Here is a 26,357-nt window from a genome sequence, read left to right on the forward strand (position 1 = left end):
GTCTCTCTTTTAACGCCTAAAGTTTATTTGCAGACCTGTTCGGCTGCCATCAAGGCGTGCATTATGGAAATTAGCATCAGCTTAAGTGACGCCCCATTCGCTGGAACAAATGACTTCAACTCTTAGAGCTCCGCCGGGTGCGTGTGCCGCCTTGTCTCCTAATGACCAGCGGGAGCAGCACTTGTAGCCGCCATCTAAGACATCACTAAGCACCGAAAGCTGCAACTCTAGGAGCGGGGTGAGTTTTACGAGCTCAGTCTCAGCCACAGGAACTTTACATATACCTCACCTGAGTGGGCTTAGTGGCAAGCGGGCCATTAGCCTAAGCGTTCAGCATAATGGCCATATGTTTATGAGATTCTTGGCAGCCTTAAAAATTATTCACAAGAGGCGTACCTAGACCACTCTTTGGGGATGTCTTTGTGGGCGTTCGTCAAGTCAAGGTTGCATCAGATTTATTTTCCTTCCTTTGTTTTCTCTGTTGGATTATTTACGAGCGCCTTGTAATTTAGTTTTAGGAACACTAAAACTTGTCAAAAGTTGCATCATTTGTCGGGACTTGTACTAAAATATGTTTTGTGGTTTCTATGCTGGATTTTTATTTATAATTGGTAGTTAATAGAAGCAAGATCTAGGGTAGGGAAATACTATCTCTCTTTGCAAATGCATCAAATGTGCACTAGTTATACCTAATTTAAGTTTATTTAAATTCTCCAAACTACTTTCTTTATTGCCTTGGGCAACATAAACAAAATATGAGACATTTTTTTGTTGTTGTTCGATCAACAACAATTGACATTTGCAATCAGTGCAGCGACTCCAAACGGGAGCAACTGCAGCATAACCGGAGCAGGCACGCACTGCCGGCAAGTGAATGGCAGGCGGTAATGGGCACGACAGGTAGAGGTATCTGGAGTTGGAAACGGACTAAAGTTAGCCAACGTAGGTGGCATACTGGACACTGGCCACTGGACACTGCCACATGGAATGCAGTGGCTGAGGGGAAAGACATCCACTAACTGGCCAAAGTGTCAAACTTGCCAAATTGAAAACGAAGTTACGATGCAATCGCAGATTTGTTTATGCTGCCGTTTTGAACCGAACGCAATTATATTTTATTTCTTATTTCTTATTATTTATTTTGTATTTTTTTGTTCATACATTGTACGTGGGCTCCGGCGGTGAGCTTGTACAGTTTAAATTTAATGAAATATTACGCGCACGTGTCAACGTAGCGATAAAATTTATTTACGCTGCATTGCGGGTCAAGTGAAAGCACATTTTTCTGGTCACTGGCACTGGCACAGACCTTCAAATTGAATTTAACTCTGAGATTCCGGGATCTCTGGATCTCCTTCGAATTAAAAAAAAAAAAAAATCGAAACCGAAATCGAAATCGAAATGTAAACCTGACTTTCGGTGGGCTTTTGCCATAAAAATGGGCGTAGGGCAGTCGCATTGACACGCGGCCATATTTTAAATGTCAACAGGAGGAAAGGTAGCAGCAGGAGGAGGATCATATCCCATCGAATGGGGGAAGGGATCCGGATCCAAGGATGGGGGCTGTGTCCATGCCCATCAAAAATTCAATAAAATACCATTAAATTACAAAATGAAGACAATTCATTTTTTTGGTTTCTCGTTATTTTCGCTTTTTGTCTTGCAATGCAAGATTGCCTTTTTGTTTCTGTAAGCAGGAATGGAGCATTTAATGTCGCTTATTGCTGTTATAAGCAATAAAGTATTAAAATCCCAGACTGCTTATAAATGCTGAAAGCGACATTTATAATCATATTTTATGGAATCAGTGAATATTCGGTGAACGCAATGGACAGTCCTCTAAAGATGAGTGCAGTGGGGTTCTATTGTGTGGCCATAAACTGCGAATGATTGATGTTAGCCATGAGATTTAATTCATCTTGATGTACTTGCTTAGCTTTGGGGTATGTTAGTGGATTGACAAGGTCAAAGATTATGGTAGCGATTGATCAATGATCTATGGGTATTGTATGGCTATATTTGAAGACTTATTTTCATTGAAATAACTTGCAAATAATTAAGTTGTTATAGCTAAGAGCTCTTGGCAACCACATTTATAAACTTAAATGTATAAAATGTAATAATTAAATGCAATGAGAGCATCTTTAATTGCCACAACATCATCCCACCCCAAAAGCCTCCAGGACTTTGACCATAATTTTGGCCATAATCGAATCGAATCGAGAGGAAAAGGGAAAGCTGCGCGGTTCGGGCCCAAGAGTAATGGCCAAGGGTTGGCCCAGGGCAACGCCCAGCACATAAGTACTACCGAATCGAATCCCAGACGATTTTTCTTATTGCCTTCAACTTTGCACTGCCAAAAAATAACACATAAAAAAAACGGCTCGAAGCGCACTTTCAATTAATCAAGGAAATTAATTAAGCCTGCGGATGGATGCTGGTGGTAATTCCATGGAGCACTGGAACAGTGGTTCAGTGACCAGGCCGGGCAACACGCTCACCGATTGCCACATAATTTTCATTTGGCTCAGCATGCGTTTTCATCGTTGCGGTTATCATTTGGACATTTGGACTGGGATTGGGATTGGAACGGGGACACTGAGGGGGATTGGAACTGTTGGTGTAGCCAGCCTGCTGCTGCCTGGTCAATTAGCACGCATGTAGCTCGCCGGGCGCTGGCGGGGCGATAATTAAACGCAGGTCGCCACGGATCGTTGGCCAAATCCCATTGCCTGGTGACAATTGGCCACGATTTATGCATAAGACACCGATTGCATAAGGTTTTCACCAATAAATTTTCTGCCTAATCGCGGCACAAAATGCCGCTACACCATGCTGCGATCGAGGTTAATGGGTAATCGAAGTGGTGCACTACACTTCCTGATGGTTTAGCAAAGATCTCTTCGTCCAGGGTCGTAGCTAGGGATCAGGAAAGAAGAAAAACGAATGTCTTTAAGGTTTGCTGTTTAAAAAATCCCTTAAATGAAATAACATTAGGTAGGCCATGAAGGTTATGCCATTCTCTGTATCAATTATTCAAACCATATAGTAATATTTATCTTTTAGGTCGTCATTTCTTTCTAAATTCTAAGTAAAATGTTTCCCGCTGATAGAAACCGAAATGGAACTCTGGCGCCCCTCTTGGCGGATTTGTTCCAGGAGTTCCTGGATCGGGGAACTCGAGTACCTAAAACTCCACCTGAAAGTCACATTGAGTGTGGGGGTGATAGTAAGGATGCAGGTCCCTCAGTACAGCCCTTACAGCTAGAGACCAGAAAGAAGGAAGGATCAGAACCAGCTTCAGTTCCAACACATTCCCTTTTCAAAGGACAACGAAAGAAGAGTATTCTCACAACAGAATCCAAAACGAACCCTCTGTACAAAGAGAAACTTCGTCAAAGGATGAGACTCTTGTTTGCTCCAGACGAGGACATACAGTCAATGCCATCCAAACAGGTCCTTGAGCCCAGTTTGGGAAACAAGATGACACCCAGCATGGATAGCGCCGAGCTGGAGAGTCGCTTGGAAGCCTTGACAAAACGAATGCTCACCCTGGAGGCCAATATAGATAGCATGTGCTAGAAATGAGAAATCTTTAAAGGAAATGAATCCCTGCTTGGCTTTTTCCTATAACCTTCTCCGTCTTGGAATTAGATCTTCCTCAAAAGATCTGGCAGATGCAAGAAGGATCTGAAGACTTAATTGAGGCATCTGTATACAAAAGAGGCATGGAAAGGGGAACTCATCCATGACAAACCCATAGAGTTGACCCGCTTCGTGGCACCAAGAATGTGCGTTGTCAGTGAAAGTGAAAGATTTTTAAAACAAATTTGAGAAATTTTGTGCCTGTCACTGGGTTTTGGGGGCTTGGAATTTTTTCGGGGGAAAAGCTTTTAACTGTGGACATCATCTTGTCCATGGCAAAAGGGTTGCTAAAACAAAAGCTGTGTTTTTCACGCCACACTTTTTCCCCCAAAGCTATTAATCGAAGTGGAGTCTGTAGAGTTGTCATGTATGAGCTTTCTTTTGTGGAATCTTTCAGTTCTGAAAACCAAAAATTTCCTAAGTTCACTAGCATACCTTTTCCCCTGCGCAAACCTTGGACTTTTACCCATTTGACAGTAATTTCACTGACATTGCATGTGTCGATCAGGTTAAATTTCCTCGCATTTTCCCAATTTTGGGGGTCTTGAATGCAATGAGTTTTATTACTGCCATTGATGGCTAGGTACCCCTAGTCACTTCGTCATGTTCGTGGTACGGCTATAACCGTCGGCTCTTTTGCCTTTTTGGCCAAATATTAGCACACAATTCGATTTTGCATGCACAGCCTGTATAGGGAAAGGGGGAAACCAGTCAATTTCCACGAGTGCAAGTGGCGAGTTTTTCCACCATGACACACCATGATCTCTAACCATGAAGCGATCGCCGAACTGTCCTCCGGGGCAGCTGTGCGCATTTCGCTTTCACCTGTTGGCCTGAGTTATGTAAAAATCCACTGTCAAATTAATGGTGATTTATATATATTCGGCTTAATGGTCACTTGGCATGGGATGCGGGTACTCATGAGTGTGAATGTGCTGGATATAATGGTCAGCCAAACCGATCTGTGGGTGAATTATTTTTGCCTAAACGGGAAAGGAGAGCACAAAAAGATTCAGTTCAGTTCATAATTTTCAAAACTTTCGGCAGAGAAAGGTTAGATAGAATGAGTTATCTTTTACGCTAGTAGAATGTGATGAAAAGCTGTGGAAAGCTGGGGATTTATTATTAAAAAAATAAGATTTTGCTTTACTTCTGAGTATTACAGGTTTAAAACAAGTTTCTCAATCATTTCTAGTGGCAAATGTATCTCCCAAATAATCCCAATAATAATTGCAAGGTCAGTGGGAGCACCAAGAGCATCCCAACAAGTGGTCCCGCTTAATCCCATCGTTTAGTTGGACATCCGCGGAATGTTAAACCCATGCACTTAGCGATAATCCAAGTCAAACAAAATGCCTACATGTGGTTGGAGGGGGCAGGGGCCTTGTCAGGGGCAATTACCCGGGTCTTGGGACGTCCAGGAGTGACTGATGATGGGTCCCAGACATTGTCGTTGCCAGGCGTCGCGACAAAATGCCACCGCACTCGAAATCCGCGATCCATGGACGGACGCGTCTTCCCCGGAGTGGTGACAATAAAAGTGCAAGGCAATTTGCGAATGCGTCTCTAATTGAGCCCACTTGAAGGGGAGCGGAAAATAGTTGACAAACTATACACTGGGGGAAAAATTAAGTATATTTTTACATGTATTTTAGAAATGATTTAAAGCTTGGATTTAAAGCAAATACTTAGTGAGTGAAAAGCGATCCAATACTTCCTCTTTAAGGTAATAATAGATCATTTTCTTTAGACTTATTTGCCTGAAGAAACAATTAAACTTTCATTTATATTTATGTTGGGTTATTATAATGCCTCAAAGAATGTCTAACCATTAAGTATTTATTTAATACTTATTTTAAATCAACAATAAATCCTAAAATATGTGTATTTTATGTATATTTAATCAATATTTTTATATGCTATTTTTTTGGGTAAATCAAAGATTTTCAAATATCATAACTCAGCCAAAAATGCATTAATTTCAATTCAGAAAGCTGTTCTGCGCTAGTTTTTATAAGGTTAACAAATTTGTGTATTGAGTTTTAAAACTTAGAAAACTTAATTTTTTAACAAAATTTTTGATAATTTAGAAAATTGAAAAAAATTCCGAAAATTTTTTATTCAACCAAACTTGGCTGGAATATTCCCCTGTTGATGCTGATCAAGAATATACATATATGATTTATAGGGTCGGAAATGATTCCTTCGCTATGTTTCAAGATTTTGACTAGAATTATAATACATTGCTGTGTATAATATAATATACAAACTAAATACATATTGATACATTTTTATGGGGAATTAAAACTAAACTTAAACTATTAATGTATGCAAGAAAGGTTGCATAAATGAAACTTAAAGTTAAAAAAATTCTGTATATCCATGCAAAATGTTAGGATTTAATAAGTCACTAAATAAGTAGTGATGCGGTTTTCTACTTGTATAAAACTTTACAACAAATAAAAATGATGCATTTTAGATTAATAAAAAAGAGAATTAAATAATTTAAATTAACTACTTAATATATATAACATACCCTATAAAAATTTAAAATGTATATAAACTGTTACGCATTAGAAAGGTGTCCCAAGTCAAGGCTTTAAAGCCTTCTTGTCCTGCCACCAGGTGACAATCAGTTTGTTGTATTTTTGCCCGAAATTATTTGTTTAATTTTTACACACTCACACACAGTTAGAGAGAGAGAGAGGGAAGCGGAAAATGGGGGAAAGAGAAGGTGGACCTAGTGCGATTGGAATTTCATTTAGAAAGTTGCACTGGGAAGTCGATGTGGCGGTCTTTAATTTGCATTTGCCAACTCTGAGCGACATTTGGCCAGTGAAGGAGAAGGAGGACTGAAACCGAAGCCCAGACAGGCGACATTCTTCTCTATGTTATATTCCAGCCAGAAATGCCTTCACTTTTCTTGGTCTAAAAAATAAAATAAAAACCGTTTAACCACAATTGGGTCATTTAATAATAAATAAACGTAATCGTTAGGAGGGGGACCGCTCACGATCTCCTCCTCTATTCTAATTCCGTCAATCATCCGCAACTGCAACTGTTTCTTCTCTTCAGAGCTCGTGCTCTATTTGATCTTGATTTTGATCTTTAACTTGTCTTGACGCATATTTGATTTTGCCACACCCGCCACCAGGTTTCCCTCCCCTCCTAACTTTTCCTCTTTCCAGCGAAATGCTTTCTACTCCGCACCGCTTGGCTTTTGTCTTTTTGGCTTGAAACGCTTGGCTCTAATGGCTTTTGATTGATTATCGCGTGCCATGGTCGGGCTCCGCTTCGATCTCTGTGGGTGCTACAGTGCTCCATCTCCATCTGCAGCTCCAGCTCCAGGTCTGGATTCAGCTCCAGGTGGTGTCGCTTGGCCCACGATCGAATCTCTTCTTTTGTTGGCTTTCATTTGAAGCTCTGCTTAATTAGCCCCGATATATGTGTGTGCTCCGCCTTGTTGACTCTGTGCACGTGCTGTGATCGCCCTCCGATCACCGCCAGACATTGACTGCTCCTCCATGTGATGTGATGTGATGTCAGTTCCTGGTACCAGAAACCACTCGGGGAAGGCATGAGTGGGCACATCGAATCGTTTTTGGAGAAGTTCAAAGTTGAAGTGTGTTGGACAAGGTGGAGGAGTGGGTTTGGGGAAAGGGGGAAGACTACGTGACGCATGGTTAGAGGAAAAGGGGAATGGGTTTCAGGGAACTAAAGTACTTTCAGCAAAGGATGTTTCTTATTTTAAATATGATTTCATATATACATAATTCAATTTTCATAAATCTATAAAGCTCTGTCTACTTAATTAATCCTAAAATGAGTTCCATAATCATTTACTTTCTCATTGAATCCCATTAAATAACATGTTCCTTAAACCAAACGATTATAGCTTTGCCAAATCTCTTTAATACTTCCCAATCCAAAAGGCCAAAGCCTCACAAACTTTGGCAAAATTGCAACTAAAACTCACCAGCAAGTTGCATTAATTTTCCATTAAGACCATAGATAATCTTGGCCATAATATTACTTCTTCTCTTTAGGCCTGGCTCAAAACTTTCCACTCATTATGAATGTAAGTTGACAATCTCAGCCATCAAATGACTCTCTGACTTTCCAATCTCATCACAATAATGTCCTGGTCCTGGTCCTGGTCAAATCTCAGCAAATGTGCTGTCAAAAAATTGTTATTTAACTGAAAATATTGTTAGAGGAGGAGGCAGTGTGGGATTGCCCTGTGGTTTGGGGTTACTTAACTGCCAGAGTACATATGTCAACACCATGAACTTGAAACCCAGGGAACTTGACTGGACCCCGGGTGCAGGAGTTGCCTTTGTTGCATTTACCTCGGAAAAGCATTTTGTATTCTAATTAGATTGTCAGCGGCACGACAACAACCTCATTTTGCCTTTTGCAAAATGCCTTTTCACATTTGCATTAGCGCCAACGTGAGGAGAGAAGACAAAAATCTGCATAAACTTTGGACAGTTGCAACAGGAAACACTGGAAAGAAATTCTTAAAGAGATACAAATTTAATATAAAATATTTAAATTCTTTGTTCAAGTTTTAAAACATGATTTAGTATATAGTTGGTGCCTTTTTTTTAGGTTACTTTTTTATAAATCAATATAATATACAACTTATAATATATCGATATAATTATACTTAGTTCGTATGAGCTATTTTAAAATTTATACATAATGTCAATATTTTTCATAAAAATGAATGAAAAAAAGAAAGGGAATTAATTACGAGAAACTAAAGTATATTTAAACATTTGCAGTTGCAATTGAATTATAGAATCGAATCGAAAATCTATTATAACTAAGCTTAAAATTTCGCATTTTTGAATCCATATTTTTATATGATAATTTTTTGATAATGATAATTTATCAAAGTTTAAAAAACTCATAAATAAGCAAAAAATGCATTAATTTTTATTCGGAAAGCTTTCCCATGATCGTTTTTATTAGGTTAACAAATCTGCATACTCAATTTAAAATGTAAAAAAAATAAAATTTTTGGTAATTTTTTTAACATTTTAAGAATGAAAAATTTGGATAAAAAAATTGTTTCAAAAATGTTCTTCCAAAGATGGCTAGATTGACTCGGCTGCTGATGCTGATCAAGAATATATATGATTTATAGGGTCGGAAATGACTCCTTTACTGATTTATAAGCTTCTGCTTAAAATTATAATACCATATTATATCTATTTTTACTCAAATTTTTGCTAAAAATCAAATTTTAAAAAATTCATAACAAAGCCAAAAAAACGTTAATTTTAGTTCGAAAAGCTGCCCCGAGCTAGTTTTTATCACGTTTACAAATCTGCATACTCAAAGAAAAATGTTTGTAAATGAAAATGACTGAAATTATAATCCCATTCTTTGAGTAGGTATTTCTTATATTTTTATGCCAACTTTTCCTGAAAATTAAATTGAAAAAAACCCATAACTAAGCCAAAAATGCATTGATTTCAATTCGGAAAGCGTTCCTATGCTAGTTTTTATTGGGTTAATAAATCTGCATATTCAGTTTTTAATTTTGAATTGAATTGAATTGAATTTTTTGCCAATTTTGGACAATTTTAATGATGTAACCCCTTATCATTTATTGGAAAAATGGAAATAATTTTAAAAATTTGGATTTCTTCCAGACATGCCTAGATCGACTCAGCTGTTGATGCTGATCAAGAATATATATGATTTATAGGGTCGGAAATGACTACTTCACTGTTTTATAAGCTTCGGACTAAAGTTATAATACCATATTTTATCTATTTTACGCCAATTTTTGCTAAAAATCAAATTTTAAAAAATTCATAACAAAGCGCAAAAGGGGTTTATTTTAATTCGGAAAGCTGTCCCGTGCTAGTTTCTATCACGTTAACAAATCTGCATACTCAAAGAAAAATGTTTGTAAATGAAAATGACTGAAATTATAATCCCATTCTTTGAGTAGGTATTTTTTATATTTTTATGCCAATTTTTCCTAAAAATCAAATCGACAAAACCCCGTAACTAAGCCAAGAATGCATTGATTTCAATTCGAAAAGCGTTCCTATGCTAGTTTTTATTGGGTTAATAAATCTGCATACTCAGTTTTTAATTTTAGAAAATTGAATTTTTTGCCATTTTTAGACAATTTCAATGATGTAATAATTTTTTGCAAAAATGGAAATAATTTTAAAAATTTGGATTTCTTCCAGACATGCCTAGATCGATTCAGCTGTTGATGCTGATCAATAATATATATGATTTATAGGGTCGGAAATGATTCCTTCACTGCTTTACAAGCTTCGGACTAAAGTTATAATACCATATTTTATCTATTTTACGCCAATTTTTGCTAAAAATCAAATTTTAAAAAATTCATAACAAAGCGAAAAAAGTGTTTATTTTAATTCGGAAAGCTGTCCCGTGCTAGTTTTTATCACGTTAACAAAACTGCATACTCAAAGAAAAATGTTTGTAACTGGAAATGACTAAAATTATAATCCCATTCTTTGAGTAGGTATTTTTTATATTTTTATGCCAATTTTTCCTAAAAATCAAATTGAAAAAAAAACCCGTAACTAAGCCAAAAATGCATTGATTTCAATTCGGAAAGCGTTCCTATGCTAGTTTTTATTGGGCTAATAAATCTGCATACTCAGTTTTTAATTTTAGAAAATTGAATTTTTTGCCAATTTTTGACAATTTTAATGATGTAACCCCTTATCATTTTTTGCAAAAATGGAAATATTTTTAAATTTTCGATTTCTTCCAGACATGCCTAGATCGATTCAGCTGTTGATGCTGATTAAGAATATATATGATTTATAGGGTCGGAAATGATTCCTTCACTGATTTATAAGCTTCTGACTAAAATTAGAATACCCTTAGGCTATACAGATCAAGAGACTATATTTCTATGATTAATTTAATTTAACCTTTGTTTATTAATTTATTTATATAAATAACTTTGCTGATTTAGTTATTTATTCTAATACATTTTCCTAATTTTCCTCGCAGTGCCTTGGAGTAGGAGTGCTTGGCTTGAAGTTCATTAACATGCACAGGTTAATTACCGTTGTTGTTGGTTCCCCGCTCAAGGAAATGAGCCATTAGAGGAGGGGCAAACCTTAGCTTTGGCTTAAGCCCAAGTTTTTTTTAGGAGACACTGGAGCGCCGCCGCAGTAGCCAAAAAGCCAAAAAGCCGGCGATAAACCTGGCTAAAAGCATACATAAAAAGACACATGTTAAGTGTGTCGGCGCGGAGGGATTAGTAGGAGTAGGAGGATGGACGGAGGCGGGGGCGGAGGGACTGTGACAAATGCTGGTGAGCACAAGGAGGTGGACGTGGCTTTCCTCCTCCTGGCCAACATGCAAAATGTTGCACTGATAAGAGACACAAAGCCAAGGAGTCATCCCGTTTGCCAAACGCTTCCATTGCAGCGCCGTTTTCTGTTTTGCAGCGGTAAATGAGCATCCCGGGCACGATCATTAAAACAAAAGCGGTTGCCAAGGAGCCATCACTGACAAGCCATGACCATGAGGAGCAATGGTCAGGAAAAAAAAGTGGGGAGTATGTAGGATCTCTCGACTTTATGGTACTTGGTAGGTGGAAAGTAGTTTTAGGAGGTTTATATGGGGTATTATTATTGCTAAAGATTGTAGTAATAAGACTTTAAAGTTGACAGTTTTCCAGTTCTCTTGGGTTTTGCAATAATTTCCAACGATTTCTAATAGGATTTCTGGCTTTTAAGATTGTTTTTCAAGTATATACTCACATATTTGATCAGTTTCATGTGTGTTCTTATCCTAAGGTAGCCTTTACAGCACTCTAAGAAACTTAAAACTTAGCAAAATAAATTCTAAAACATATTACCTAATGTAATGAATATACCCTCCTTCTTTTTCCACCTATAGGGTATCCAAAATACGAGAGTAGAACAACTGTAAGGTAGCTACCAGGCTTTAGACTTCTCTTCTGGTGTTGGATTGCCTTAAACGATCCGCGTGAATAACTAATTTCAATGGAGTCTGGTGTGCCTGTGCCTGTGCCAGTGTTCCTTCCCGACATTTATCACCCACCATCGGCGCAGGAGCTCCTCAGGCTGAAGGCTGTACCGGTAGCCCTAATCCCAGAAGACAATGGGGACAGTTCATTTATTTTTTGTTTTGTTCGCTCCTCTGGCAGTCTGTTGAAGACAATAAAAAGTTAGTGCCCGGTACTCTTTTGCGTAGGACATGGACAGAAGGAAACGCATCCAGTTCAGGGATTCAGCCTTAATGAGCTGAAATGGGACTAGGAAAAAAGGAGTTTTGGTCGAGATAAGTTTCCTGCACAACGAGCCAAGTGAGCCTGTTTTTTTATACCCATATAGTATATGTTAAAACGCGATGATCTATAAAAAGCAGCAGGAGTTGAGCTTAAACAGAGATCTCATCTTGTTGATAAGATCTATGAAGATGTAAGGGCTAGTTCTTGATCTATTAACATATGAAAGTCTCCGGACTTTAAGCTGGTTTTCAGTTTATTCACATTATAAGGTTCTTGCTTATTATTATTTAATTAGTATACAAAGAAATGATCTCCTTCTAATTTCCAGACTATTTCCTAGCCAGATTCAAGGCAGTGGGCCTGGTAAAGTATATAGTGCTCTGCTTATCCGACGTGATGGCCACCAGGATATTCTGTGATTCACATACCGAATTGTACAAATAGGCTTCCGTAAAGGAGGTGCTGGCATGACCATAATTCGTATATTGATGAGGAGCCTGATTGACTGTGACCAGTTCAAAGGCCTCCAAACAGCTGTCCTTATCCCTGTAGTTCTCATTGTAGTAAGCAAAGGGTATAAGATTGGTGTTGTTGTGCGGCGTTGTGATCTGACCAATCAAGTGACGCTTCACCTGCCTACTGCTCACATTGTCAAGATCCTCCTGCGGCTCTGAGATGTAACCCCTAAAGTCGGAGCCATTGATTTCCACATCCAAGTAGTAAATGGCATTGCTGATCAGCGGGAAATCATAGTTGAAGCACTTGTAACCAATTCCCTCGCCACCAAAGGTACTGCAATCGAAGTCGTCTCCAGGCTGGGCACTCGTAGCATCCCAAATGGAGAACAGGACCGTGAACTTGGAGCTCTTATCCCAGTTCTGCAATCCTATATAGCCACTCGATTCGCTGGTATAAAACTGCATAAAATTGTAAATGCCATCGTTGCGGGGATTTGCGCTGGCCATCCACTGAAAGATGCCCCTAACGCCAATGAATCCTGCATCCTGGTATTGGATAATGGTCCTGGCATTGCCTAGAATATCATTAAAACGCGTGGATTTTAAATCCTGCTCTTGGTGTAGAACCTCCATGAACCTGGCCATGTCATTCTCGGCCTCTTCCGGAGTTGGATGTGCTGACTGGACTTTAGTCAGGCGAAAAGCCAAACTAACTAGGAATAATAGTGTTAATTTCGTAGATGCACCCATGTTGAACTTGAATTGACTTGTGAGTCTTGTCCAGAACAGTCACCTCATTTTATATGTGATCGATTTATTGAGTGTTTTTTTGTGATAAAGCGATAAAGTGATAAAGACAATGCATTTTGCCTTGCGCCTTCCTCTTTGATTGATAAGAGATAACTCAATTGGCTGAATTCTGAGGTAACTCAATAGGCAACTCGGTGGAATTGATTAATTATGATTATGAAACTGGGAGTTTAAGTAAACAAGTTTTAAAGTAATATATTATTAGAACTAATATATTATAAACTATTCTTGTAGTAGTTTATAATATAAAGCTGTTTCTTTTATTGCCAGTGTCTTTATCTCTATCCAATTTGCTGAATAATCAGTGTTTAATAATAAATATAATATATCATTTAATACCCACACTTTAAAACCAAAGACTTAAACCTAAAGTATAGCCTTTGAAGAGCTCTTTCCACTGATAAAAGCCAAGTTAAAAAGGAAGCTTTTATTTATTTACTCTAACTATTATGAAAGCCACAATCTAGAGGCATTAGCTCAGGGCTCAAATATTGACCCACAAAAGTACTGGGCTAAAAAAATTCCACTCGGATCAAGGTCCGTAACCCGGAGCTAAGGTTTGCCCTCTAAAAAAAGCAGAGAGGGCGTCCCGAGTTCAAGTCATAACTCAGCGATCTCATCCTCATCCTCATCCCAAAACCGATCCTCATCCTTTGGACCCCTCTTGGCAGTCAGAGAACGTAGCACTAAATCAAGCCCACATGGAGTTTGGGACCAGCATTGGTTGTTCCCTCGCCTTTTTTTGTTTTTGTTTTTTGACAGTTTTGCGCACAGTAGCAGTTGCAGTTGAAGTGGAAGTGCCAGACCCTAGAAAAAATACAAAAAACCAAAAAAACAGTAGCAAAGGGGAAATAAACAGGGAGAAATTCCAGTACTTAAAACTTTGAATTGATAAGGTAACATATAATTAAAGGTAACACATAGGCTTATAGAGTTCTTGCTCAAAATACAGCATCCAAACTTTCAATTTAAACCCATTTATAAAGTATATATTTCTGTATTAATCCTAGAAACTCTCATCGTTTTTTGTGTAGTGCAGCAAACCTAGCTAGCCACAGCCACAGCATCATCCTTGCCATCATCATCATGTCCAACTGTGGCATGATAAACGCAAGCTGGGCAAAGGTAGAGCCAGAGTCAGAGTCAGAGAGAGGAGCAGAGGCACCCCGGCACCCCTGAACATGTGTTGCCTGTCGAAGATCCAGGCGAAAAGCGACCCACAGCCTCGTCCATGGTGTCCATGGTCAGGCTAGATGCTAGGCTAGCCAGCCTTTTTGTGTGTTTTTGTTTTGCTTCACTGGAACTGGCACAACCTTTTGGGGGCGCTCACATAAATTTTAAATATCCGCCAGAGATGCGCCTGGGAGCAGGGCTACCATATTTGGTAGCCACCAGCTCTACCGGGAAATGCAGTTTTTAACCATTTTTATTGACCCCAAAAAGGTAGGGGCCATTGGCTCATTAGGGCGCATCGGGGCGTATGAGTAATGCAGCGCAATTTGCACGCCTTGAAAGGATTAATTCGTTAACAATTTTTCGCCGCTGTAATATGCAAGACAAAACCAATAAATCTATTAATTAAGCCGACATTTGTTTAGCATCTGTTGCGATTTCCCTCTTGCTCAGCGCAACTTGTGATAAATATGACCAGTTCTTTGGCCAAAAGAAAAAAATAACAGTCTGGGGTCTTTGGTTTCCGAATGGATTTTGCTGAAATTTAAGACAGTGGGTGGTCCGGATTGGTAAATGTTTTTATTTTTATTTCGTTGTTTAGGTTGAAGCTGAATGAATCAACTGGAAGGGTACTGTGGGGTAGGATTACTTTGTTTTTAATTATATTTTAAATCTAATTTTTTTAAATGTATGAGTTTAATTAGGTTCTATACGTTTTATTATAAGTTTTATTATTAATAAATCTTTGTAGGGAAGCTAACATCACTTTGTATAAAGTAAGTGGCAACACCAATTTTTAAATATAAGAAATTTAAATTAACTGAATGAAAATCTGACCAATTTACAAAAAAAGGTAGTTAAAAGGAAATATATCTTTTTGAATTATTGCTTAAATCATTTAATTTTTGCCCCTGGAAGGCTGTATGACCTGTTTCTCTCCTCTTTTTTGTAAGCTTACTAATAGTGTGACCTTATTTCACATGTATGTCTGGCAACTCTGCATTAATTTTCATGAATTTATTACATAAACAGAGTTAATTCAAAGCTTAGCCATTTTATTTAAGATATATATCCTTAATTTCTAATTTATTTATATATTTTATATTTATTATTTATGTGCAACATATATTTCAAAATAATATTTATTAGGTAAACCCCACCGCGCACACAGAGTTAATTCAAAGCTAAGCCATAGAAATCATTTACTTATCTTTATTTAAAATATATATCTTTAATTCCTTATTTATATTTACTTAGTTTATATTTTATATTTATTATTTATATTCATAATATTTTTCTTAATACTATTTTGTAAGTAAACCCCACTGTGCTGGACACAATAAACCAATTGCCGACAAGGAACAACCTGGACTCTGGCGAACTTCTGTGGCCGCGTGGTGTGTATAAATTTGCCAAATTAAAAAGCGACAGTGACTCCAAGAAGGTTTTTCCGGGGAAGTCGACGGTAGGAGGGGGTTTTTTCTTTGAGATCGAGAGTTGTGAGTCCAAAAGCCACCCACCGCCGCCCCCAGATGACGCAACAGGGTGCCTGTCGCAGGCGTCTATAAATAAAGCAGCCGCCAGAGTAAATCAAAACAAGGCACGAACATGTGGCGCTTGCTTCAGCTCCAGCTTCAGTTCCAGCTTCAGCTCCAGTTCCACCTATCCAGCTTCCATAGCTCCAATCTACAGGATCAAGTGGACCGACTCCCGGGTATCCCGGGTGTGGTCGCACAATCGGATTGGTTTGGGATTTTGTGGATTTGTCATCCCCCATCTGGGACCATAAATTCGTTACGCATTTTCCAGCACACAATGTGGCCATAATGTTCCCGATTTCGCTTTTGATCTGGCACGTTGTCAACATCTTATTCCCGATCCTGACATGATTGATTTTTCATGTTCCCAAGCGAAGTGGTGGAGCTCCTCTGAGGTCAGTTTTGGGGACTTTCTAAAAAATATGTTTAGTATTTTGCACAATCTTCGCTAAAATGCCAGGTGTACACGGGAAAAATAGGGATTTTATTTAGAGAAAATAAGTTTAAGCTTGTAAATTAAGAACTTTTAGGGAGTATTAAGAAGCTTAGCTTATTAAAAGGTATTAAAGGAGTTAAAGGTAGAGGTTTTACAAGAGAGAAATGGTCTTATAGTGTATCAATATCATTAATCAATTAAATATAATAATATTTTCATAACATTTTGAAGAAAAATATTTAAATATCATGACATATTTATACCATTTTAAAGAAAAATACTTTAATATCATTGCTTAATTTTAAAATAGTTTTTAAATTATTGAAATTCTCAAAATTTCCAAAGTAAATCCATATTTTTCTATGTGTTTCAAATATTCCAAGCATTTTTTTCGTAAGAGTAATGCTAGCAGAGGCTCAAAACCTCAACTAGAGGCTACGGCAAAGTCTTTGAACATGGTTTTTAAGCCATATTTGGTCGCAAAAAAAAAAGAAAAAAACCATACCCATTCACACCTCCCACCGTTAACTCAATTTGGCAGCAGCAAACATCAAATTCTGATGGCAGTAAAAGTGCCTTAAAACGTTTGTAAACTTAATTTATTGTGTGTATGTGTTGCACAAATTAGTTTGTTTGATATGGCCGAGGAAAAGATCTAAAGAGATCCGAGGAGATCCAAGGATCTGAGGAGATCTGTGGAGTTCCTGAGGAGCTCGGAGGAGAGATCTGTAGTGCCTTGGGGCAAGAATCGTCGCTTAGTGGAGCAATCAATCCACTATATATGGTTGGTAACTGGGGAAATCACTTAAGACGATTTCATTTGGCCTTATGGCCGGCCCAAAATCGGTGGATGTGTGAGAAAACTGTGTGTGCTTTGCGGAAAAACTAAACTAAGGCAAAGACGACGAGACGAGAAAGAATTGGGCTGGGAAAAAGTTATTAATATGGGTCGATTGGCCTGAAGGCTCTAGCCAGCTTTTCTCTAGCTTCTCCTTTGGGTTTTCTTCTAGCTGCAGAGTTTTGCTTCCAATTTTGGTAGCTTGATTTGTCACGATGCTTTTTTCCTTTTTTTATTTATTTTTTTTTTCTTACTTTTGCGGTTTCGGTTTTTTGTTGTTGCAACTGGGAGAAGACAAACAAATTGGTCTGTAGTTGAAAATTGACAAGAATTTCGTGACTTTGTCACCTCTTTTTTCCCTTTTTTTGTTGCGGCGTCGAGGAGATCTTACAACGCCCTCGAAGGCAGCAGGAGCTTTCTTTCCTTGTGGCCTCCACTTCCTTCAACTCGATGCACTGAACCCTCTCCTTGCCACTCCACTCCACTCCACGCCGCTCCGCTCGTTAAGTGGCAGGCAGCGCGTGCGCATTGAAGTCGCTCCATCCGATCCGATCCAATCCCCGCCAGAGTTGGCTGCGGCCCCCGCCCCATGGAAATCACTTCATCATCGGACATTGCGGGCCATTCTAAAGTCAAAAGCTCTGCGACTCTGCACAAACTCTTGTCAGATTTATTTCTTGCTTTTTGGTTTTTTGTCTTTTCCGCTGCCGGTGTTTGTTGTTGGGGTTTTGTTTTTTAGCCAAGTTGGTTAGGGTATTACACTTACTTTGATTTAAAAGTCGAATTTTTAAGGTGTTTTTAGGTTTAATTCAATGTTTAAATACATTTTTTTGATACAATTTTATGCCTTTAAATCTGTTTTGTAAAGGTTTATATATATTATATATTTTCTAAAAATGAAATATGTTAGCTTCCAGTTAGTTATCATAATTTTTAAATAAAAATTTATGTATTAAACATTTCTATAATTGTTTTAAATTATTTTAAATAATTTTCTATTAACAGAGCATTTTAAATTCCTTAAAGACAAAAAATTCTTATTCAACTAATTGTGATATGTTAGCAATTTTATTTTTAAAAATTCTATATGTACATTAGTAATTTCTTTCTTTCTTTCTTATGTTAGAAAACTTAAAGATTTCTTTCTTAATTTAAATTTAACTTATAAAAAAGCTACAAATTATATTTAATAATATTTTCTTGACGAGATAATCAACTAAATTCTTTTTGAAATAATTTTGTAAAATGTAAGTCTGATTTAATTATGTTTCTTTTTACGAATTCTAAGTTAAAGTACTTTGTTTAAAATTATTTGAGTATACCCCCTGGTGTTTTTTTTTTGTATTAAAATTAAATTCACAAATAATTGCACATTATTTTAAATATTTCATTGACAGAAAATGACAACTAAATCTCTTTTTAAATAATTTTGGGTAATGTTAGTATGTTCGAATATTTCCCTTTAAGAAAGTATTTTATGCATGTATGTTTTAAAGTTTCCTAACATATTAATTGTCTAAAATTAAAGATTTTCTTTAATTTTAAATTTAGTTTTAAGTAACAAATAATTTCCAATTATTTGAAAACTTTTCCCCTTTTGGCAGAGTATCACAACAATCCCCAAAAGAAACCTACAATTTTCTCGCTTACTTCATTTGTTTTATTGTGATTTTTATTTCTTATACCTTTCTTCAGTTCAGTTCGTTTCGTTTTCTTATTTTTTTGTTGTTGTATTTTTTTATGTGTTGGCTCTACCTGTAACCTTTTGCACTTGGTACCCTTTTTTTCAATTTAATGAATTTTTTCCACCGTTTTCTTTTTCAGCGCCCAGTGACAGCTACAAGGGGCCAGCAGGAGCAGCTCTCTCGAAGGAGGACAACTGCGGATGCTTGTCGCCTGGATAGCCCCAATGGTTTCCCTTTATTCCGGGTGTTATCAATCGGACATCGAGGGGGAGTTACCTAACTGGGGAAAAGAAGGGAGGGAGAGAAGCTAGCCCACACCCAGGGGACCTACAACGACCAGACAACGCCCTAAATATGCGCATCCATTCGTCGGAATATGCATTTGTTCTGTCCCTCAATTGTAAGCCATTCAATTGTTGTGTTTATGGTCAGGTTTGTAACCAATTTTTGTTTCTTTTTTTTTGGCCAAGACGGCCAAATTGAGAAGAAGAGAGCCAAATGCAAAGTTCGTGTCTGTTTTCCAGGTGACACCACCTCCAACCATGCGAAATGTGGGCGGCTGTTGTTGTAGATGTTATTACACTTTAACAAATTTATGGAGATTTTTACATAAACTTCGTGAGGATGCCTTTATTAATTATTTATGGATCTTCTTGTGACTGCCTCTAGAAAGAGGAATTCTAATGGTAAGTTTTAATTAAACCATAAATACATATATTATCAATGACATTAGAAAAAGCCATCGATTTTTTAAGCAAAGCAAATATTATACATTTTGTAGTATTTCATGTTTTAAAAAAAAAAGACAGTTCTCTGTATTTATTTACATTTTATTTAGTAGAAATATGGTTATTTTGTACAAATTACTTTAACTTCTTGTTTTATTAAACAATTTTAAATAAGATTCCACTGAAGCTTATTAAATGAATTCTGATGATTAACTCCTCTTAAGTCAAAAGAGCTATAGGGACTCTAGAACTATTATTTCTTGTTTAAGAATTATTTATTTTACTTATATAGTCTCATAATTTCACAGGGTTTTTAATGAGATATTATAGAAATATGTATGAATATTTTTTAAAGTATTATTTTAATTATATAGTGTCATAGTTTTACAGCATATTTAATGATATTAAAGAAATATTTATTAAGAATTATTTATTTTACTCATATAGTGTCATAACTTTACATGATATTTAAAGATGTTATAGAAATATCTATTAAGAATTATTTATTTCACTTATATAGTGTCATAATTTCAAAGGATTTCCAATGATATTATAGAAGTATGTATTAATATTACTATCTAATCATTTAAGTATACCTAATGTTATTTTAAGTAGTTAATTTAGTAATACTAAATTACTTTCCGTTCTTAGTTTCAAACTACTAACAAATATCCCTCAGTGCACTTGACTTATTTTCTCCTCTATGTAGGCCAGCACCCTTACCCCTTGCCCCCCTTGGGCAACCGCCTTTTGGGCAATATGAGTTGACATTAGGGAGAACATGGCCAAGAGGAACTGCAGCAAACAGCAAACAGTCTCCATTCGCATCCCATGGACCCATCGACAGCGACGCCATCGCCCTAGACTGACCCCGTTGTACCTTGTTGGCCGCCTTCTTTCCTGACCACTGTAGTTGTTGTTGTTGTTGTTGTTACTGGCCAATTTGCTGCAATTGGCCAACTTCAGCTCCAAGTGTGCCACTTTACTTGCCGAGATCATGTCGAGGCCAAAGGCAAAGTGGGTGAAAACCCAAGTCAATATTTGTGTTGTGAAAAAAATTATGAACGAATTTGGGTCAAGTGATGCAATCTGTTTGGGTTTGCAAAGGAGTTAAGAAGCTAAAACAAATTCCTTTAGTAGGTCTACCCTTAACTTAACTTAATATCATTAATATCCTTAAAAATTCTTGAAAAATTGTGCCAGCTATTAACAATATTTTCAAGATATTGCATCTCGCACGCGCATCTCCCTGCTGCTGCTGATTCTTGCCTCTAAAGAGCATCTTAACTTCTTGCCACTCCGCCTTTGAGCAAACAACGATCAATAAGGCAACTGCCACGCCCCTTTTACGTATATGAATATGTGTCTGCCACAAATTTGCCCCTGCCAATAATTCAATTAGGGGGTAGCCAGAGAGAGAGAGAGGCTGCCGAGGAGGCAGGACTCTGGGGCAGCAAAACATTTATTTCACAATTGGCGCACATTAATCAAATGGGGCAGGGTGAGTGCCACAACAAGTACCTAAGTAGTGGGGCAGCTCCTTAGGGGGCTCCTGCCTGCTTGGCTGCAATTAAAAGTAGATTAATAATTCGCCTTCCTCTTGGGATCTCCTAGCCCAGCTCAGGTGTAGACAACATTGTCGATGTCGTTGTCATCCTCACTTTCCTAGCCTTGGTACTCGGATTACCCCACTCGGGAGACTCGGTATGGAATGGATGGTCGAGGTGGAGGTAGCCCACTTTAATTGCACATTTCATACTTGTTAATTTTTCAATTTTCCTGCCCACCGACTGCGACGTTGAGCGGTTGACCACTTGCCAAATGTCGAATGCTGAATGTTGAATGTTGAATGTTCGCTGCCGAATGCTGAACGTTCGTTTGTCATCGAGCCGGGGAGACTTGCGACTGGATGGACCCCTTGGACCACACAGACATTGCTCCAACTGGGCTGGAATGCACTGAGGGGAAAGAAGGTGTATTAAGGGAAATTAAATTAAGAATAATAATTAGAAATTAATTAAATAAAATCACTAAGTTTAGTTATCATATTTTCCAAGATTTTTCCTGGGTTAAATTAGCTTTAAATATTTTATTATAAGAGTTCTAGTGCCGCAGATATCAAAATTGTTTTTAAATTCCCTTCAAAAGGTGTTTAAAAAAACGTGTAACAAAATATTGCATTCTTTGAATCGATATTTATCGATATTTTTGCAAGATACTTTTTTTGACTAATCAATATTCAAAAATCTCATAACTTGGCCAAATAAGGTTTAATTTTAATTTGGAAAGCTGTCCCATGTTAGTATTTATTAATGTAATAAGTCTGCATAGTTCATAAACGATTTTACAAAATTTAATTTTTTTCCAAATTTTTTTTTGACAATTTTAACCATGAAACCCCATATAAAATTTGAAAAAAATTGGTAATATTTTTTTTCAGCCGGAGATAGCTAGATCCATTCGCCTGTTGATACTGATCAAGAATATATATGATTTATAGGGTCTGAAATGATTCCTTCCTTGCTTTCTAAGCTTCTGACTAAAGTTATAATACCATATTTTATCAATTTTTCGACAATTTTTGCTAACAATCAAATTTTAAAAAATTCATAACAAAGACAAAAAAGCGTTTATTTTAATTCGGAAAGCTGTCCCGTGCTAGTTTTTAACACGTTAACAAATCTGCATACTCAAAGACATCATTTTGTAAATGGAAATGACTAAAATTATAATCCGATTCCTTGAGTAGGTATTTTGTATATTTTTATGCCAATTTTTCCTAAAAATCAAATTGGAAAAACCCCGTAACTAAGTTAAAAATGCATTGATTTCAATTCGGAAAGCGTTCCTATGCTAGTTTTTATTAGGTTAATAAATCTGCAAACTTCATTAAATTTTATTAAAAACTAAAGTTTTTTCAAATTTTTTTTACAATTTTAACGATGAAAAAATTGTGAAAAAAATCGAAAAAAAATTTTTTCCAGGCATGGTTAGTTTGATTCCCCTGTTGATGCAGATCAAGAATATATATGATTTATAGGGTCGGAAATGATTCCTTTACATAGTAACAAGTTTCTGACTAAAATTATAATACCCAGGAAGTATATAAAAATCGACTAAAAGTACCTAAAGAAATATTTTAAGCTTTTGTTTAAAAGTACTCGAAGATATATTTTAAGTCAAAATATAGATTTAAACAAATTATTAACTAAACAATACGCATACCTTAGGAAAGTAAAGAAATTTAGAAGCTTTTCCTAATAAAAATAAACATACAATATTATTAGTGATCTCTGTCTTAAGGAGTCAATGATTTAAGCTTCTCTGACTAAAATTAATTGATTACTTTTAATGATGTACATAAGAATCAATCCAAAACCTATTCAAAATAATTTAAAAATTTTCAAATTAATATTTTCGTGCAGTGTAACTGCTCCCGTGGCGGCTGCTGCTCCCAATCGATACAGGTGGACATGCGACTGACCCACCTCAACGCTCAGCGGGCGGTGCAGCTGCTGCAACTGTGGGGGCGCCAGTCCTAGCCCCACCCAATTCCCGCTCCTCCTCCTCCTCCTCCTCTTGCCTTACCCTTGCGCTTTTCCAAGCGCTTTTCACTGCATTTGGACCAAATTAATTGCCAGCGATTAAATTTCAAATTTTCCATGCAAGCCCAGAGCAGACTCAGCCCGCAATGCAATCCCATTCGCTTCCGTGCGGCGACTTTTGCGTGAGTCTTGAGTTTTGAGTCTTTGAGCCTTGAGTTTAGGCCTCCTTCGTTTCGCCTCCCTTTTGTGGCCAAAGTTATAAAGTGAAAATCATTAGTTTTCATTTGTGGCGTTTAGGGCGTGTGCTCAGTGGATCTGGATCGGGATCGTGCAGCTATTTTGCATTGCAAATTAACGAAAAATAAAGCACACACACACACTAAATGTGCAATTTTCACTTGCGCGACTGTAACATTTTCCCGAACATCGTTTTGGCAGTTGCATGTCAACTCCGTTTCTTCCATGTCCTGTGGAGTCGCCCTGGGAGTTTGAATTTAGGGTAGAGTGGAGGGTATTATGTGGTGCATTTTCTTTTCTTTTTGGAGGGGGCGGAGTTGTGGCCGCGGCAATTAAAGCCACTCTGACAGATACGAAGGTGGGCGTTGTTTTGTGGCTTCGAGACCTGCCAATGGAAAGGTAGCAAACTGGGCTGGACAATTTCTCCATTCAAGAAGAGAAGAGCAGTGTCATTTCAATCGGGAATAAGTTATTAGTTGGGTTTTTGTAGTACCTTTTTTTTATTGTATGATTTAATAGATACAATAGATAATAGATAATATATAATATACGTTTCTTGAGATACATTTTAAAAAGGCTTATAAAGCAATAAATAAATAAACATTTTTTGAGGAATAACATATTCCTGAAATAAATAATTAAATTTACCTTGAACTTTAGCAGGAAATAAATATGTATATATTTAATTTATTTGATAATAAATAGTATGTAGTAAATAGAAAATAGTAAACTGTCTAATATAAATATAAGAATTATTTAGTTGGGTTTTTGCAGTACCTTTTTTTATTGTATGATTTAATATATTAATAGTATACGTATCCTAGAGATACATTTTAATTAGGCTGACTTAAAAATAACGATTTTTTGAGGAATAACATATTCCTGAAATAAATAACTAAATTTACTTTGAAGGAAATACATATGTATATATTTAATTTATTTAATAATAAATAGTATGTAGTAAATAGAAAATAGTAAATTGTCTAAAGTAAATATAAAAAGTATTTAGTACTAAGAAGTAATTAATAAGGAATATTTAATTATTTACAAGTTAGGAATAGCTAAGAATAGCTTTCTCTCACTTGCTTTCTACCTGTCTCTATCTCTAGGTCCCTCTGTCTCTTTGACGCTCTCTCTCTCTCCCCTCTCGGTTTTTGGTATGACTATCTCAATGTTTCTCAGAGATGCCTCTTTCTCTCTATCCCTCCCTATGCGTAGCTCAGCCTATGTCTAGGGATATACCTTACTCTCTCGCTCTTCTCTCTCACGCTTTCTCTCGCTCTTCTCACATTCTCTGTTCTCTTCACTCGGGGACTATAAATACAGGCATCGGCTGCCGCTCTACCCTCAGTCTGTACGTGGCCTTCCCTCTGTTAACATCTATGGTGATAGTGATAGTGATTTCCCTTCGATCCCAAATATGGCACCTAACTTGCAAAATGTCTGGATAACCTAGAGGAAGCGATGAAACGCCTAATTCAAGTCACCAAGAATAGAACTCTTTACTGGAAGAAATTAAGTAATGATGAAACAGGATAGCGGTAAGTCTTAACCATGACCATTATCATGTAGAATTCTTTTATTAAATTTTTAGTTTTATTTTATTTTGATAGTTAAATTATAATAAATGCTAGAGACTTTATTTTTTTTTTCATTTTCTTTTTTTTATGTGCATAAAAGTTGTAGTCTTTTAAAACCCTTTTTATGTTCAATAAACACATTTCTTAGTTAATTAGATGTATAACAAACCCTTTAAAAAATCCAATAAATACCTTAAATCGAAACCAAAACAATCCAATTTTCCCTTCAATAATAAACCCTAAGACCAATTTAAATTACAGCCTAACCGGCAGATCATATATTTTATCTTTTAGTGGCTCTAGTCATTATCTTTACCTAATTGCAGTTTACGTTTCTTCACGGATCGTCCTTGAGTTTCGCTTCGGTCCACCCCCTTTTTGGGGTTAAATCTTGGTCTTTTGCTGCATTCTGCACTTCTGTGTAGTATCGTGTTTGGGATTAGTCGCGTCAATAGTGCCATAAACATAAATCTACCGGTTAATGGGCAGGAAGGTGGATCTAGACAACCTGGCTACCAGTTAAACTGAGCTCCTCCTCCTTCTTGAGCTCCGCCAGCAATTACGCAGCAAATTAAAATCAAATAACTTAGCATGAAAATCGAGCGAGCCATAAAAATCACATGCAAATTATAGAGTATCCAATAACCAGATCGGCCAAAGCAAGTGGCCATCGTTTCCTCCTTTGCTGCTCGCCTGAGAAATTGTTGTAATTTGCGCCATGGAGAGAGAGACTTGGTCCTGGGTCCTCCTCACAGCCAGCGGCGCTCCAATAAAGCCTTAAACAAATGAAGTTATTTGAGTCAATAAAAAATGGCATCCGCAAAATGATGATGGGGAGAGCCATCCCCCAGGAGTATGTCAAGCGGAAAGGGAAAGTTGGACCAAGTCTGGGATAGAGGATCAAAACAAATGATGATCACTAGGTAGTTATGAGCCATAAAGTTAAATGGATTCCTAAGAGGATAGCCACAATCATTGCTATAAAACTAACAAGTTTGATATTAATAATATTGCATTTACTCTTTTATTCTTACAGTCCACACCTGTTGAGTCTGGGACATGAAATCACTGATACACCTTTGATACACCTCCAAACAAGTGCCATAAATATCAGACAAGAAGCCACCATAACTTCAGTATATTCTGAGACCCTTTAGGGGGGGTTCCTTAACCATATCAAAGGGATCGGGCTCCTCGACCCTTTCTTAATGCACACCTTCTCTGGCATTGCAACGGAGGCAATTTGTTATTTGCCAAGTAATTATATGGCATCTCCTTGTTTTATTTTTTTTTTTTTTGCCGTTTGGCTTATTTAGAGCTTTATTTATTAAAGCATTTAATGTAAAATTGTTTGACCAGACCAGGGACCAGGGGCCATCATTAAACAAAGTAAATTGTGTGTATAAATCAAT

The 26,357-nt window shown here is 37.0% G+C and overlaps 2 protein-coding genes and 1 long non-coding RNA gene across 4 annotated transcripts; 2 read left to right on the forward strand and 1 right to left on the reverse strand.

Annotated features, from left to right (window-relative positions):
- The first annotated feature begins 100 nt into the window (after positions 1 to 100).
- LOC147644024 (uncharacterized) lies at positions 101 to 25,974 on the forward strand. Of its 2 annotated transcripts, none has more exons than XR_015271238.1 (5): positions 101 to 238; positions 18,995 to 19,287; positions 19,380 to 19,541; positions 24,692 to 24,906; positions 25,272 to 25,974. It is a non-coding gene; the product is annotated as an uncharacterized LOC147644024 (long non-coding RNA). The 2 variants fall into 2 exon arrangements; XR_015271239.1 differs by lacking the exon at positions 101 to 238 and adding an exon at positions 15,870 to 16,291.
- Positions 2,216 to 3,838, forward strand: LOC147644025 (uncharacterized). The gene has a single exon (XM_086831169.1). The coding sequence runs from the start codon at positions 3,097 to 3,099 to the stop codon at positions 3,580 to 3,582; it is 486 nt and encodes a 161-aa protein (XP_086687295.1). The 5' UTR covers positions 2,216 to 3,096; the 3' UTR covers positions 3,583 to 3,838.
- Positions 12,153 to 13,145, reverse strand: LOC110183123 (uncharacterized). The gene has a single exon (XM_020951314.2). It carries the CDS (start codon positions 13,123 to 13,125, stop codon positions 12,247 to 12,249), a length of 879 nt encoding a protein of 292 aa, XP_020806973.2. The 5' UTR covers positions 13,126 to 13,145; the 3' UTR covers positions 12,153 to 12,246.
- Positions 25,975 to 26,357: the final 383 nt, after the last annotated feature.

The sequence above is a fragment of the Drosophila serrata genome, unplaced genomic scaffold (assembly GCF_035046125.1).
Source record: "Drosophila serrata isolate PLE 108 unplaced genomic scaffold, ASM3504612v1 contig_240, whole genome shotgun sequence".
NCBI classification, from domain to species: domain Eukaryota; kingdom Metazoa; phylum Arthropoda; class Insecta; order Diptera; family Drosophilidae; genus Drosophila; species Drosophila serrata.

Bases quoted from the DNA above. Each gene is read 5' to 3' on its own strand.
- LOC147644025 (XM_086831169.1), top strand. From the start codon at position 3,097: ATGTTTCCCGCTGATAGAAACCGAAATGGAACTCTGGCGCCCCTCTTG.
- LOC110183123 (XM_020951314.2), bottom strand. From the start codon at position 13,125: ATGGGTGCATCTACGAAATTAACACTATTATTCCTAGTTAGTTTGGCT.